The sequence below is a fragment of the Mesocricetus auratus genome, unplaced genomic scaffold (genome assembly GCF_017639785.1).
Source record: "Mesocricetus auratus isolate SY011 unplaced genomic scaffold, BCM_Maur_2.0 Super-Scaffold_100010, whole genome shotgun sequence".
Lineage (NCBI taxonomy): Eukaryota > Metazoa > Chordata > Mammalia > Rodentia > Cricetidae > Mesocricetus > Mesocricetus auratus.
Window position 1 is genome coordinate 60,267,658 of NW_024429194.1, and position 17,323 is coordinate 60,284,980.

Sequence of the window (17,323 nt, forward strand, 5' to 3'; positions counted from 1 at the left end):
AAATAAACCAAAAGACATTCATTATTGAATATCTCCTATGTGAAGAAAGTAAAACATACATTATCATATTTAATATTTACATACTACTAAATATTATCACTTTTAGAAATATAATCCTTCTAAATTTGCTTTTTGTCCTTTTAAAAATGAGAAAAAAATTTTTCCAATAGCTCTTTCCTTTTATTTTCACTCGTTATCAAGTTGCTTTCCAAGTGTTGAATAATGTTAGAGGCTGTACTAGAACTCTTAAGTATTAACATTCACAGTTTGATGAGATGAGATAACTTTTTTTCCTCATACCTCTTCAAATTCTACAAGGCTACAGTCAGCTATATAAATTACTCAGATATGGACTATTCTGTAGAGTAGTAATTATAGTCTGCCATCCCCATTAGGGTCCAGATGGTCCTCCTGGTCCGGCTGGTACCACTGGGCAAAGAGGGATTGTAGGAATGCCTGGACAACGTGGAGAGCGAGGCATGCCTGGTCTTCCTGGCCCAGCGGTGAGTAGCTGTTGGTCAATACTCATTTCGTAGAAAGAATTGATTTGTTTTGCTTGATGAGTTGATTCAAACAGTCTTAAGCTGACATAAATTCCTAGCTTTTAAAAACCTTTGATCCTTAATGTTAAATGTTTAACAACCTTGACAAACACTTGTTTAACCTTGGAGCTAGTGTTTGAATGCTTGGTGACTCATGTATGTCTTCAATGATAGAAATGATGCTAGTACGGTGGTTTGGTAGTATCTTTTAAAATAAACATCCTTAAAAAAACAACCATGCTTCTTAGTAAACCATAAAAGATAATAGGTAAGCTGAGGTCACATTGGAAGTGATTGTGGGTGAACTATAATCTCCTGTTTCCCATGGTTGCTTGAGGATCTCATAGTCTTGGGAATACAGAAGGAAGTTTGATGCTGTAAAAACTCCGAAGTAGTTGATGTTACCAGTGAGTGGTTACAACGTTTGATGGGAAAATGGTGTTTTTATGGAATGTGGACAGAGGTTGGGCTCCTGGTATGTTAAACTAGAAGAACTTTGGGTAGAAATATGAAGCCAACATTTAGGAATTCAAGTTTATCTTGATGATAACAGAACTGAGGCAAGAACTGGAAAGTAAAATTCTTCAGTGATGAGTCTAAAGTACTGGGACACATTTAAAACAAATGAGCTGAAGAAAAAAAAAAACAAATCCCAGGAGTGAAAAGGGTGTATATCTTTGTAGTTATACAGATTCCAGAAGGAAAGCCATAATTGACTACATATATTTTAAACACAAAATGCAGGTGGTACAGGATGCTTCTGTCTCTATGATATGTCAGAAGTAAGGTGATAAGACGTGGGCATGTCTTCAAGTAATCATGGGTGCCGTACGATACTGGACAATTCTTTCTGTAGGAGGAGAAACTGAAGCACTACTAAATAAATAGATCCTTCTGGAAACTGGTATTCCTAATTTTTTTCTGCAGTGGTTGACATATTTGTGCTTTAATTTCAGGGCACACCAGGAAAAGTAGGACCAACTGGTGCTACAGGAGATAAAGGTCCCCCTGGACCTGTAGGACCCCCAGGCTCCAATGGTCCTGTAGGAGAACCAGGGCCAGAAGTGAGTGCTGATCTCTAAAGAAAATACCTTCTCTTTCAGCTGAGTGTGATGGGGATAATCCTTCCATTATGAAGCCGATGTAGATATTTAGGGATGGATTGCACAGAAGAGCTTACGAAAGATTCTTGTCAGGCTGTTTAATGTACTCCACCTCCCTAGAGAGTTGCTAAATATTAGAGAAACTAAATCAGTGCCCTTGTACTGACTTTCATAAAAGCTGTGTTGAGGATTTCCATTGATTTAGCTTTGGGGAAATTGTTTTGAAGGTGGAAGGACATAGCCATTCATCTTTCCCTTGTTACTGTAATGGGATATTTATCAAATTGCCAAACTTTTCAGTGATAGGATTGATGAAACTATTGCTGCTCATGAAGAAGAAAGAAGAAGTAGAGGACATTCCCCTTTATCACTACAGAGTAACATTGTGATTGTCACATCCCATTAGTTCTTTTAAGAGGAAGTACAATGTTGACAGGCAATTTGAGACACTAGAGTCTGGAATACCCTTCGGCTCGGCCGCTTAATGAGTCAATTGCCAAAAGATCACGTTCTCATGAAAGAATTGATCAATGATTTTGAAGCTAATTTTATCAAAAAATTAAAACATAATTCTGAAAATTATCAAAGCAAAATAAGGAAAGAATAATATACACTTTTAAATGGAATCATATAATATAAGCACAGTTATCTGGTTTCAAAACCTTAAAAATATTATTTGGGAAAGCAAAGTGGGAATTCAGACAAAATGCAAGATAGCAGCACTGTAATTTTGATCTATTTAAATGTGTCTGAGGACCTTTCTTTGTAAAATTGAGAACTAGAGGCAAATAATTTGAGCCAATAAGAATGTGGTAATTTTAGAAGCAATTGAAAATATGAAGAAATTGGCAGCCATTTTTCTCCTGCTAAGGTTCCTATTGAGTGCTATTTTATAGTTTAAAGAAGAGTAAAGTACAACATGTTGCTCCTTTCCTGTCAACTGGGATGAATGTTGTGAAGCAATGTCTCAAACACTGTTCTTTTTAGGGTCCAGCTGGTAATGATGGTACCCCAGGACGGGATGGTGCAGTTGGAGAACGGGTGAGTGCAATGCTACCGATTAGAGTGATAGAGTCACATAAACCTGAAATCACTGTAATTCTAGTGTAATAATGATGATAATGATGATGATGTTGATAACAGTTATCCCCATAGGCACAGTGCAACTCTGACTTTTCTGATGGCAAGCTTTTTAGTAAGGTTATAACCTTGGATTATCTTTTAAATGAAATGATATTTGGATGCATGACAAAGTATGACATATATTTCAAGAGTAAGGAACAAAAATGTTTTCATATTTGGTGTGACATAGAGACTTTGTGTGAAGATTTAAGTGGACCTTCTAAATTTCCATATCACTCACATAGCTGTATGACATCTACATTTTTCTATTTATTCCCCAAAGAGATAAGTTATAAGAATATAAGCCATGATGCTTGCTAAGTGGTAGACACACTGTGTATTTTTAAATTAGACCTGCATTGAGCTGACAATTTTCCCAGGTGTATCAGCAGCTAAGTCTCTTTTGATGGTTGCACAGCTGTTAGGAAACAGATCCAGCCACCAAGGGCAAATCAGCCACAGGACACTGAGTTTTCTGAGTCTATTTCCCAATACCTTAAATATGCTTAGTGCAAGTGTTTACATGCTAATACCAGGCTTAAAATTCTTCTGTAGAGTAAGGACTCAAGAAGGCTTGTGTATTATAACAGGAGCGTGGAGTGTTTCAGGGGTGGTGGTCCTGGGCTAAAACTCTCCTTATCTATCATAGCCACAGAAAATTTTCTAACATCTGGAGAATTTGCCCTTACTGGTGTATACATGGAATGCAGAAAGCATTCAAAGGTCTTGAAATGCACTCCCTGAAATATTATTGCAGCTTCTTGAACTCCTACGTGCACTTTAAACTGCTGTTTTGTTTTTAATCCCAAAGTTGAATGCATACAGCACAGGCAATTCCTTGCAACTTGCAGCTGTTTGTGTGCTTTAAAAGATGTGTTTTCAAAATCTTCTCTTCAGTTTATTGTATATGTGCTCTTTAGCTTAGATGCAAATGTTAATTCTAGCTGCCAAATTACTTATTTATATTTCATGTATGAGTGCTATGCATGCCAGAAGAGGGCATCAGATCCCACCATAGATGGTTGTGAGCTACCTACCATGTTGTTTCCGGGAATTGAACTCAGGACCTCCGGAAAAGCAGCCAGTACTCTTAGCTACAGAGCTATCTCTCCAGCACTCCAGACCACTTCTCCAGCTGCCCTAGCTGCCAAATTAATACGTCAAGATAGAATTAATTTGTCAGAAAATGAAGTTTGACTCCCTTTATTGACTCATTAGTTGTCCACGCATGCTCATGCCACATTGATTTTAACCTGTGCCAACACAAGGAGCTATTATTTAGAGCCTTGTCGTATGGGTCATAGAGCGAAAGGAGGGAGGACTCTTTCCCAGTTTTCCAAGTGAGACCTTAACAATATGAAGACATCTTTGTGTGCCCCTCGGAAGCAGTTACTTTCAAGGGCACTGTAGCATACAGGACTGCAACTGTCATAGTGTTTGCCTTCTTCCATGAGGTGGGGAAGGAGAAGGAGTAAAGAACTCTCAGAATCAGTATTCTGAGACTCCATGGAGCTGAAAATGTAGGAAGTGGTTTCCTTAACATTTTCCCACTCTGAAATTACGGTGTTTTAAAAACTTGGACACTCCTTTGAAGACTGCTAGTCTAGGAAGTTAGGATAGCAAATGTTACATTCCGGAGGTGATACTCCAGTACTCTCAACAGTCCGAACATAAGGAACAGCCAGTCCTGGAGGTGGATGAGATCTGAAGCAGACGAAAAACAACCTTAGTCCCTTGAGTATAATGTACAGAGTAGTGAATAAAAGCAAAGCCGTTAAGTAAAACAATAAGCCAGCATGTTTGAAATGGTGTGTTTTTATAGTGTATATTATATGAGCAATATAGAATATTGTTGCTATTATAGAATGAATGTTTAAAGAACAATACTCTTTCTATTCTTGTCAGGGTGACCGTGGAGACCCTGGGCCTGCAGGTCTGCCAGGCTCTCAGGGTGCCCCTGGGACTCCTGGGCCTGTTGGTGCACCAGGAGATGCGGGACAAAGAGGAGATCCTGTAAGAAAGTCAATTTCACACTGACAGTTTTATGACACTGATATTCTATCCTGTAACTATGTGTATATTCATCCTATCTTGTATATGTTGTCAGTTAAGAACTCTAAATAATGACAATTATGAATTAAAATGTATGCTTAGTTGAAAAATGAGTTATTTTTTGAATATATGATCTTGATATAATTACTTTAGTTATCTAAACAAGTTGTGATTTATATGAACTATAACACACATAAATAAAATTAAGTAAGCAATATCATTTAATAGTCAACAAAAGTGAACTTCATGTGGTAAAGCTAAGAAAAATGTTGACTATAATGTGTTACTAGAGTTAGTGCATTCTTACCTGATGTGGAGACATTTGCCAGACATCAATTAATTAGCTATAATTGTGCACATTTTATTTATATCTCTGCTTATGTTAATATGTTACTCATATTTATATTCATATTTACATTTATATTTTTTAAGATAATAAATTTTATGATTTTTTCTAGGGTTCTCGAGGCCCTGTAGGACCACCTGGCCGAGCTGGAAAACGTGGTTTACCTGTAAGCTCTATCTTTTCTGAACTAAGATATGTTTTCTTATATAAAATATATACACAAAGAGGAAATTTAATTTAATATTTATAGATAGTTATTGACCCAAAGAATCCTGAAAGTTTGTGACATGGTACCAATAATGACATGTAGCAGTAAGGGATATTTCAGAAAGATAGAAGACAGATTTTGAAAGATTTTATTACAAAGAAATTATACAAATGGCAGTGTATTTTAAAGCTGCATTTAAAAATCACAAGGGGATTGAGTTTAAAGTGATGTGGGGAAGACGGAGTGTCCTTGAGAGTAATAGAAGTTTTCTTGCTTCAGACGTACAGTAGCTAAGGGGGCGAGGGGTAGGGTGGGGGGAGATGAGGTCCTGAGATATCAAAGGATGAAAAATTTTTCCCATCCAGTGGATTCCAGGTCCATGTAGATTTCATGAACAAAATGAATGGCGAGTTTTTAGAAAGAAGTTTGCCATAGGTCATAGATGAGAGCTAGAGAGACAGGAAGCAGGCAGAGTCTAGAACAGCAAGAGTACGTCCGAGGGATGGGTTGCCATTGCGATGCTAGTTTAGGGACTGTTTATTTGACTTATGGCAAAAGCTATGTTGAGGTACGCCAAGGTAAGCTGATCAATCCAGTGCCTGCTTATGACATTTCCCTGTGGCTCTCCATCCTAGGTGTCTGGGCTAGATTTATGGTGCTATCTATGTACAGAGCTTCCACTCAAGTTTACCTTTATCTGTTATGGGTAGTCGAATGGATTGTGTTCTAGTGTTTATATATCAATATCTACTGTTTTTGTTTTATTAAAAACTCTCTAGTCTATCAGATTGTTTTGAAATCCAAATTAAACCCAAAAAGCAAACAAAATGAAACATAAAAAGGGAAAAATATTAGCCTAAAATCCACTGGATTTGATCATTCTATCCATTCTCTAAAGTTAGATTAGTAGGGTTCCAATTCTTCCAGGAAACCAAGGATAACACATCTAACCCTAGCCATCTGCCACTTGTCTGCTCAGTGTGAGCAACTGAACCCTGAAGCAGTGTTCATTTTATAGCACTCAAAATCAACGACAGAACCCACCTGGTGGATACCTTTACCACTTCTCTGGATGTGGCTTATATCACAAATAAGATTCTTCTTTATAGTTTTTTAGGATCAGGATCCTTGGATTTGAGAACAGACTGTTGTAGATATGATGAGGATGACATTCTCTCTCTCTCTCTCTCTCTCTCTCTCTGTCTGTCTCTCGTGTGAGTGTGTGTGTGTGTGTGTGTGTAATGAATGTAGCTTACTGATAATATTTCAGTTTCATTGCCCCAATTTTAAAATGTTTTTGAGAATGTTATACATGAGTATTATATTTGCATCGTTTCTACCCTCCTCCTCTCCCTCCTTCTCCAAGTTTTCCAGTGTTCTCTCCACTTCCTCTCAGTTTCATTACCACGTCTTTAAATGTCTACACATACGTACCTATAAATACAACCTGCTGAGTGCATTTTACATTGCCCATATGTATATATGCATTTGAGGCTGACCTCTTGTGATTAGATAACCTATCAGTGGTTTGCTCCTGGAAAAGACCAATTCTCCCCTTCTTCTGTGATCTTGTGATCTTCCTTGAATCTTATGTGTAGGGGTTGTACTGTAGATGTGTTAATGATGCATGGGGAATCCCGTGGTCAGTTGTTCTCTGCATTTTGACCAGTGTGGATTTCTGAGAGGAGTCTAATAGAGGGTATAGAGCTTTATCTGTGGATTTATGGATAAGTATTTAGAATGCAGTTGGAAATTAGTTTACGGTGTTCTCCTCTAGGGCCCATGATCTCACTAGCCATGGGTAGTTTGCTAAATTTCCAGACATGAATTGCTTCCTACTGAGTGATTCCTAAGTCCAATTAGGTTGCTGTTGGTTATTCTGAGGTACAAATATACATACTAAGCATTTATTTGTTTCTCAATATAGTCCCAGCAGTCCTAGCCTATCCTTTTATTTGCATATGTAAATATAGTATTCCTAGATAAAACTTGGAAAATAAAAGCTAGTATTAAGTTTTAATTTCAGAGAAACTATTTAAAAATTAAAGTAAATACAGTCTTAAAGAGCAAAATTGCAGCTGGGTGGTGGTGGCGCATGCCTTTAATGCCAGCACTTGGGAGGCAGAGGGAAGCAGATCTCTGTGAGTTCGAGACCAGCCTGGTCTACAAGAGCTAGTTCCAGGACAGTCTCCAAAGCCAGAGAGAAACCCTGTCTCGACCCCCCCCCCAAAAAGAGTAAAATTTTAGGAAACTGTAGTCTTAAGAAGTAATATTAATGACTGACTATTTATAGGGACCCCAAGGACCTCGAGGTGACAAGGGTGATAATGGAGACAGAGGTGACCGAGGTCAGAAAGGTCACAGAGGCTTCACGGGCCTTCAGGGTCTCCCTGGCCCTCCTGTAAGTTTTTTGTTTAAGCATTGTCTTTCCTTGCATGTGAAAATATACTGATGTATTCACAGGACTACCAATCCCTCCATGAAATAGATTGATGCTTTTGTATGCCATTTTAATTTAAAATGTACTTAAAATATTGATAGTTACATAGTTACCTAATGTAAATGCCCATACATATGTTGTAGGGGAAGAAATAAAGCAAACATCTTCATACCCCTTTACATATATAGTTGACTTCAATATTAGTTGGATGTTAAGGAAGTTAATAGCTTCATTTCTAGTGCTAAAGTTAGTAACAGCACACTTTCAAAGACAAAACACAACACAATGCAAGATTTATATTTGTATTTATTATTTTTCTGGTTCATGAGCTAGCTTTTTGGAGATTATTCACTATGGTAGGATTCCAGGCTGAATTGTCATGCATGGGGAAAGAGTTTGGTGGGACCTTAACTTAATGTACCAACCAGGCTTTGTTGACTCCCCATGGGAGGCCTTACCCTATGGGAGGAGTGGATGGGGTGGGCTGGAGGAGAGCAAGGAGGGCCGGGAGGTGGGGTTGGAGAGAAAACTGTGGTTGTAATGTAAACTAAAATTTTAAAAAATGTAAAATATTCATGTTTTAGCAACACTTTCAATATTCTTTCTGTGTAGGGTCCAAATGGTGAACAAGGAAGTGCTGGGATCCCTGGTCCTTTTGGCCCAAGAGTAAGTAACAGAAACTCTTAGGTTTCAGGTGTGCATAATAAAGCCTTTAGCGACATAATACTGTTTCTTGATACAATATTCCTGGTATTAAAGATTCATTGGTTCATGGTTTCTGAGGTTTGCAGAAGATGTATGGGACAACCTTAGCAAGTAATTAAGTATTAATATCCTAGAATTTGATATATCATATATTTTACTGTGAGCCCATGGTAAACCTCTTACCCAGGTTTTTATATTTTCTTCTATTCAGTTTCTTACTGGAGGTTAAATTTTCATTAAACATGAATTCTTTGAGATGATTGGACTTACTCGTGAAGTGGAATGGATTTTCGAGATAGAAATGTTTTGCTCTTTAATTGTGGTAAAACCAGAGAATAAGTTTATAAAAAGATAATTTGAAAGCAAGTCATAAAAGAAAATCAATATGTGAGGCTTTTAGAAATTCTAAAGTAATATAAATGTTGCTTCTTATGTGTCTTTGGTGTCCTAAGACAGTATGAATTAGCAAAACAAATATGCTGTGTTTAAGTATAACATAAATTGAGACTAATAATAAGAAGAAGAAGGCTAGGATATGATGAGATTCTGTAGTGTAAGTACTGAGGCTCGGTTATCGCAAACACTCAACTTACATCATTTCCTTCTAAAGTAATTGAAATTCCAACCAGGTTTATGAACAATTTGATGGAACAGTTTCTACCAGTGAAAACCGGTGATTAGCATGAGTGTTAGTTAAGATTTCTATTGCTGTGAAAAGACACCATGAGCACAGAAACTGTTACAATGGAAAATATTTCATTTAAATGGCTTGCTTATAGTTCAGAAGTTTAGTACATTATCATCATGCTGAGACATAGTAACACGCAGGCCAACATGGTGCTGGAGAAGTAGCTAAAAGACCTATATCTTTCAGGCAACAGGAAGTGGTCTGAGACAATGGTTGTTTCTTAAGCATACATGAGACTCCAGAGCCTGCCTCCACACTTCCTACAACAAGGAGGTCACACCTCCTAATGGTGCCACTCCCTCTGTTAGTATTTTTAGCTTACCTTGGTCCTCTACCCAGAATTAATGATGGGCAGTTCACACACAATGGAATTATAAGTGTAACAAAATGCTGAAAGGCAACTTAAGACTGGAATCTGAGCAATCATGTAATTACTCAATCTCTATAATGATTCTTTTATTAGAGAGACATTGCAAAGTCTTTCTTCTGAAATGTAGTTTTTGTGTTCTGACAGGGTCCTCCAGGACCAGTAGGTCCTTCAGGCAAAGAAGGAAACCCTGGGCCACTTGGACCCATTGGACCTCCTGGTGTGCGGGGAAGTGTAGGAGAAGCAGGACCAGAGGTAAGCTCACAAGTTTTCGTGGAAGATGCTGCCATTAGGATGGGGTCTATCCAAAAGCATCTGTGCAAACATGTCAACAAGGGTTTTAAGAGACTCCTTAAATAAACCTAGAAGTCACAACTGAAGCTTATCTCCTTAAGTAATTATTTCAAGTCTTTTAATACACAGTATTTAGAACATACAAAATGAAAGTTCAATATATCAAGTCCTTGAATTGATATTACACCAAGATCAAATATCAAGCAATGGCTGCATTCTTATCAAAGTTGTGCAACTAATGTATTGTGTGAAATTATATTTTTCTTAGTTTGTTTTCCTGTTGCTGCTTAATACTCTGACAATATAATATCAAATTGAAAAAGGGTTTATGCTACCTCATAGTTCATGGTACAGTCCATCATGGCAGGGACATGAAGGCAGCAGGAGACTGCAACAAGATGATTATATGAGTTTGAAAGGTTTCTTTACTGAAAATGTTGTTCAAGATTTCAATTTAAAATTTTCAATTACAAATCTAAGGGCATTTAGTATAAGATGATATCAAGTAATAAACCATGTTAGTTAGTCTCTAGCTTCTCTGTTCTTAGACATGCAGCATCTATCTACATACATATGTACTGTGTGTATCTAAACTTCTGTCTGGTGTTTCTTTGATATTTTTTATCTGACCCTACCTTGTTAGTCTTTGTTCTTCTAGTGACTGTGCCATTGATTAAAATATTTATTATTTTTATGTAGGTGTGTAGGTTTATTATCATCATAGTCAAGAATGTCCCCTCCTTCTTTCTCCATGAAGAGCAAACAGTCATACTGTTTATCTGTGACTTGTGTGGTTCTTGATGTACTGAGTGTTCTTGGTGAGATGAGGCTATTCCTCTCAGATTAGTGTAATAGGATGTTTGGAATCATGATGACTTTCCAGAAAACAGTCATCCATCTATCCATCTACCCATCATCTGTCTGTTTTACTATCATTAGTCTTTTGAGAATGTGAAAACATTGGCATAGAGGCTACCACATGTTGCCTGGAGGCCCCAGTGAATTGCAGAGCCAGTACTGGCACATCAGGACGGTGCTCTCTACCTGAAATATGGGCACCTTGTCTCTTTAGTTACATGGCTCTTTCAAGACTCAGTTCTTTCTCTGAAAATGCAGAAGAATTAATGGAAAGCACTTAACTTGTAAACTTTACTACTTTTTTCCATCTTATCTGAGACTTTACATTCCTTCAGTCTTCCTGAAAACAGAAGAGCAGGGCCTATCCTTAAGGCTATGGAAAGGCTAACTGGAACTTCTCTTGGACTTTATTCAGTACAGAGAATTTTTACATTCACCATAATTCACTTACATAGAAAATGAACTTCCTGCCTTTCTTTTTGATCTGGAGGAGCCAACAAGTTCCATGTTGGGGGTCTTGTGATTATTTCCCTGGTATTTGCATGCAGACTTACAGAACCAGATTCCATACCCTACCAGCCATTTTGCCTTCTGCACATAGCTGCTTTTGAAGAATTCCAGTTGTATCTTGCCCAAAATTGTTTTGAAAAGAATGTAACTCTGGATGTTCTTCACATGAGATACATCGTATCTTCAAAGAAGACATCAAAGAGAAGAGTTTGGCTTTAAGCTTTGTTTATCTCAGAGGCTGAGTTGAAGACTTTTTTGCTTGAAAAACAACTCTACATTACTTCCCATTCTTGCAATCATATCTGTCTCTTGACAGGCTAGCCTTGCCTGTTTAAAAAGCATGAGTCACACTTCTTCAGTAATGACAAATTGGTGTGCCAAGTTGTAACTGCCAGTGCACTGCTCAGCAGCAGTTTAGTAACATAAAACAAAACACTGTTAAATGTGTTCCCAATTTCTCCTATTTAGGGTCCTCCCGGTGAACCTGGACCCCCTGGTCCTCCAGGTCCCCCGGGTCATCTTACTGCTGCCCTTGGTGACATCATGGGCCACTATGATGAGAATATGCCAGATCCACTTCCAGAGTTTACTGAAGACCAGGCGGCTCCTGATGACACAAACAAAACTGACCCTGGGGTCCATGCTACCCTGAAGTCCCTCAGTAGTCAGATTGAAACCATGCGTAGCCCTGATGGTTCCAAGAAGCACCCAGCGCGGACTTGTGATGACTTAAAGCTTTGCCATTCCACCAAGCAGAGTGGTGAGTAGATAGGAGGCAGTATGTGAAGCAGGTTGTTTGTATTGAGTTGTTGTCAACTGTGACCCAAAACACTTTTTAACTTTATAATTAATGGCAGGCAAAAAGACAAGACTAAGTACATGCCACAGAGCTTATAGTTTTGTGGTAGAGACAATTACATGAAAAACTATATAGTAACAATGATGGGTAATATATTCAATAGAGGTCATATCCTACTAAAACCTAGTTTTGAGGAAGCAGTCCCAACACACACATATGTACATTCAGAAAATAGTTGCTCATGCATAAATAAAGATGCTCTCTCACCTTCATGATCATCCAGATTAGGTAAACCATTGAGAACCCAGTGAAGTAGGCATTTCCCTAAATTATTTGCATATGGGATCTTCTTATTGCAATTTAATGTCCTGCCTATCACTCCTTTGCAAGCCTTCCTGGCAGGAACATGTGTAGTGAACTTCAAGGCAGTTTGGAATGCAGCAGTGCTTCCACCTTAATTGCATGACAGTGTTCTCAGTTTGCTTTCTTCAATGATTTTGAATGATCTAATTAGACCCAGAAAAGGCGTATTTACAACTATAAGAATGAGCTGTAAAATACCAAAGTTTCAGTTAACTTTGAGATGGCATCAACAGGGACAACTAAAAATGTTTTCTCCAAAAAACAACACACTTTTCTTATTAACTGTATAATTTACATCTCCCTTTTCATTTCATTCAAAATTAAATTTTTATAGTTTATGCAAAATAGCACACATGTGTATATAGACCTACATAGATACATGTAAGTATATTTACTTGTATATTTATATGATTACATACCAAACATCAAGCACTGTCTTAGTATATCTTGTTTTGGAAATCACTTGGATGTTTTTAGTCTGAAATACACAACTTGAAAAAGTGCTTTTGAATGGAAGTAAGCATTGAGAAGGCTTCCAGTGTTTAACAGTCACATTCCTACCTAAATGTATATGTGAGTGGTTGCGTGCATGTGTATTGTGTGAGTACATGTGAATATGTGGAGAAAGCTACCTTTGATATCTTCTTAAATTACTGAATGTCTTACATGTTAAGACTGTTTATAGCTTAGTCCACAGCTCACTGTTTTAGATATTCTAGCTTGTTGATTTACCCTGGGATTCCCCTTTCTGTCTTTCCATATGCTGGGATTGAGAGTGGACCACCATATCCATCTAGTTTGTATAGATTTTGGGGATCCTAACTCAAGCTATCATGTAATCATGGCTAACATCTTACCTGCTGAGCCTTCTCCCAGTTCCCTTAACAATCCCATTTTGAATAAAGGGTCAATCTCCACTGATTACCTTATAGATTCATAATCATGAATCTTGAGATCATCTCCATTTAGCAGATATTTCTATCTTGAAAAATAGGTGAATATTGGATTGATCCTAACCAGGGATCTTCTGAAGATGCAATCAAAGTTTACTGTAATATGGAAACAGGAGAGACATGTATTTCTGCAAACCCAGCCAGCATTCCACTTAAAACCTGGTGGGCCAGCAAGTCTCCCGACAGTAAGCCTGTGTGGTATGGTCTCGACATGAACAGAGGATCTCAGGTGATTTACTGTTGACTCCCAATTATATTTTTTACTTTTTATTATTTATTTTTTTCCACATTTATTAAAGCAATGCTATTATTCTTGAATGGGTTTATTTTTACTATGCTTACTTTTAAATGATTATGTTCTCATTATAAATGCAAAATCTTTTTCTAAACAAGTTTTATCAAGATTAATTAATATAGATTTGTAATTATAAATTTTCCTTTTTCATAGGATGAAACAAATAATATTTAATATTAGTGTCTTTAATACATGCCACTGACTATGGATTATAGTGGGAGGGGTCTTGTTTCTGCTCTAAGAGACCTGGATCATAATTGAAACTTATAAAATTACTAAACTTTTCAAAACCTTATAGTTACTTTAAAGTAAGTGTGGTAAGACTGACCTCACTGTCTTTGTGAATGCTAGTGTTTAGTGTAGTATCTAGAATGATAAATGATGATACATATTAGATAAATTAATAAAATAAGTGGATCCCTTAGGATTTGTGAAGTATTACTTAAAGTTTACTCATTTTTTCTAATTAGATGAATTATGTTATAGTGTTTCTGGGTTCCAGTCTACCTCATGTTTCTATTATATTCTAGGGTTCAGAGCTTATCAGACCTTGGTGTTTCCTGTTACAAAATCAGCATTTCATATCACCTTACCTCCCCTGCTTCCAACCTTGCCCCAGTTAACATGTTATGGAAGAGTTATAATTCTGTATACAATAAGCTAGAATCTATTATCATTTAGTGAAAATAAAAATTTAAATTTAAAACAGCTGAAACGTAGTTTAAGCAAAATAATATGTCAGAAACCAAAATGATGCCACTGAAAATGAACCCAAAGCTGCAGATGAGAAGAAAAGTGGGAAATGAATTTTGGGCTCTTATATTATAGAAAATAATATTTTTGATATGTATTTAACTGTTCAGTAAAATAGATTTATACTTAATTCTTATTTTTATCTAATTAGTGAAAAAGTTGAGTTGTATTTATTAAGTATAATGCTTATAATACACATACAATTGAATCAGATTTAAAAGCATTTAACTTTTCTCTGGGAAATTAAATTATTTTTCTAACCTCTTCTTTGAGGTCATGAGGACACAGGTACTTGTGACTATGGATAAATATTTGAAAATATTTTCCTTTGTATAGGTATGGTATCTTATTGTATGAAAACAAATATTTTCAACTTTGACTTCTCTATAGTCAGTTAGTCCTCTCTCTGTCTGTCTACCTGTCATCAATATGCCATCTCTTTGGGCAGCATCATGAATCCACAGTTCCGTTGTGTCATTTCTCTAGTTCACATATGGAGATTATCAGTCACCTAATACAGCCATCACTCAGATGACCTTCCTACGCCTCTTATCCAAAGAAGCCTCCCAGAACATCACCTATGTCTGTAGGAACACTGTGGGATACATGGATGACCAAGCCAAAAACCTCAAGAAAGCTGTGGTGCTCAAAGGGTCAAATGACTTAGAAATCAAAGGAGAAGGAAATATTCGATTCAGATACACAGTTCTTCAAGACACTTGTTCCGTAAGTGCCTCCACAGCTGTGTTCCTCTGTAACTTCTCTCCTTTCTTCAGTCATTAAACTTATGGAATCTCACTTTCAGTCGTAAACTGCTGTTAGTCTACATGCGCTGATTTGCATGTCCCCTTCCTGCCATGCACACTAGTGCCACACATGCCTGAGCTGTGCACATCACTGCTTTTTATGATATAAAGAGTTGCCTTTGGGAGGGTGCTGCTGTGTAAAATTCTTAGAAAAACTGTATATACTATTCACCATTGCCCTGTTGAATTCCAGAAGCGTAATGGAAATGTGGGCAAGACCATCTTTGAATACAGAACACAGAACGTGGCCCGCTTGCCCATCATAGATCTTGCTCCCGTGGATATTGGCAACACAGACCAGGAATTTGGCATTGAAGTTGGGCCAGTTTGTTTCATGTAACAGAAGCCCAAAAGCATCGACACTGCCATCAGTGACCACCACCATGACACTGAGCACTGCCATCAATGACCACCACCATTCACAAGAACTTTGCCTGTTTGAGGTTGATCCTGAGACTCTTGAAGTGATGTCTGGTCCTGCACCAGCTTTGTACATATGGTCTGAAGTGCCTGGCCTCCTTAATTCTTCAGAATATTTATTTTACTTACAATCCTCAAGTTCAATTGACTTAAACTATTTTTCAATACGGCAGTTTAAATTTAAGATGACCAATGACAATGACCACCTTTACCAAAAAGTAAACTGATTAAAAAATAAACATGTTTTCATCAATTCACTTCACTGTAATGAATGGGTTGCTTAGTATTTATGAGGAAACTCTTCTTCCTAGCAGGTAGCTTACAGATCGGAGTGAGTAAAGCCTCAGCACATGTTGACTTTGCTTAACTGCAGTCTGGAAAGCAGAGAACAGTGGCCTTCTGTGTCCTCTTATTCCCATATCATCAATGGAAAACAAATGCAAAGTATTTCACTTTGTGGCTGAAGCTCTCATGCATGTCTTGATATTGTACTACAATTATAGAAATTCTTTAAGGAGAATATAATGTATCATCTTTCCACTTTCTTAAATGAAATATTTAAACAACACACAGTCACTGAATTTCAGGAGGAAAAGAAACTCATAAAAGTGCTTCGATTTGCCAATCTGTGTTGTAAAAATTGATACATTTAGATTTTTTCTTATTTCAAATTTAAGAGTAACATTTTCCTATTTGTTGTAATCTTTCAATACAGGTAGAAGTTGTATTTGTGATTTGTGCTTAGTTTTTAAGAAGATATTGAATGCAAAAAAAACACAAACAAACACAAAACGATTACCTACATCACTTTCTAAACACACCCAGTAACTGAAGTTGAGACTCCCTAACAGATACCATCTCATTTTCCTGAAGCCTATCATAAAGGAAAGGTCTAGAAACCCCGAGTTATGATGATCCCTCGAATCAAATGTGAGGATTTGAATAAGAACATTCATAAGAAAATATGACCCCACATTTCTTAGCATGAGCTACCTCATCTTTAGAAGCTGGGATAGACTTCCTGTTCTTGTTTATACCTTAGATATTGAAAGGTGCTGTGTTTCTGTTGTTATTCCAAGACTGGGGATAGGCAGGGCTGAAATACTATTACTTTTCTTTTAATGATGGTGCTAAAATTATTTCAATAAAATTCTTTAAAATTAAAGATGATTTCATCAATGCCATTTGTGAACATAGAACTGTTAAACATCCCATTTCTGAGAGACAGAACATTGTTCACAGTCCTGTTGACAGTTCCCCTCATACTATTTTTGGAATGCTTTGTATTAATTGCATGTGTCTTAGTCCAGTATACACAGGTTCCCTTGTGTCTCAAAGTATTTTTTTCTTAATTGTGTTTTTTTCCTCCATTGTTATTTCTTACTTAAAAATTAATAGTTTGGGCCTTTCCAAAGGACAAGCCACGCACACAGCTTTGGTCATGTATCTCTGCAAAGCAAGGAATTAAATGCATGCTTCTGTCATGTCAGCTGTTCTCAGTTTGTTGAATTCCTCTGAACGCATTAGATCCTTTTGGCTTCCAACAGAGAAAACTAAGGGTTTTCGGTAGTTTTTGTTTATCATTTAATAGAAGATACAACCAGTACCTTCCGTTACATCTGCACTGACTTAGAAATAAAAATCTGTGATACTGCCCACAAAGGCATGATGACATCAGTGAAGACAGTCTATGCCTTAG

General features: G+C 37.1%; 1 protein-coding gene across 1 annotated transcript in view; it reads left to right on the top strand.

Moving 5' to 3' along the window:
• Window positions 1–17,113, top strand: part of Col5a2 (collagen type V alpha 2 chain) — a 123,399-nt gene extending 106,286 nt beyond the window's left edge. The window contains exons 43-54 of the mRNA XM_005084481.4: window positions 396–503; window positions 1,499–1,606; window positions 2,633–2,686; window positions 4,673–4,780; window positions 5,278–5,331; window positions 7,667–7,774; window positions 8,426–8,479; window positions 9,721–9,828; window positions 11,704–11,995; window positions 13,392–13,579; window positions 14,885–15,124; window positions 15,398–17,113. Coding sequence (XP_005084538.1) covers window positions 396–503; window positions 1,499–1,606; window positions 2,633–2,686; window positions 4,673–4,780; window positions 5,278–5,331; window positions 7,667–7,774; window positions 8,426–8,479; window positions 9,721–9,828; window positions 11,704–11,995; window positions 13,392–13,579; window positions 14,885–15,124; window positions 15,398–15,544 — 1,569 coding nt within the window. The 3' untranslated portion in view covers window positions 15,545–17,113. The remainder of the gene's footprint in view (window positions 1–395; window positions 504–1,498; window positions 1,607–2,632; window positions 2,687–4,672; window positions 4,781–5,277; window positions 5,332–7,666; window positions 7,775–8,425; window positions 8,480–9,720; window positions 9,829–11,703; window positions 11,996–13,391; window positions 13,580–14,884; window positions 15,125–15,397) is intronic.
• The last annotated feature ends 210 nt before the right edge of the window (window positions 17,114–17,323 follow it).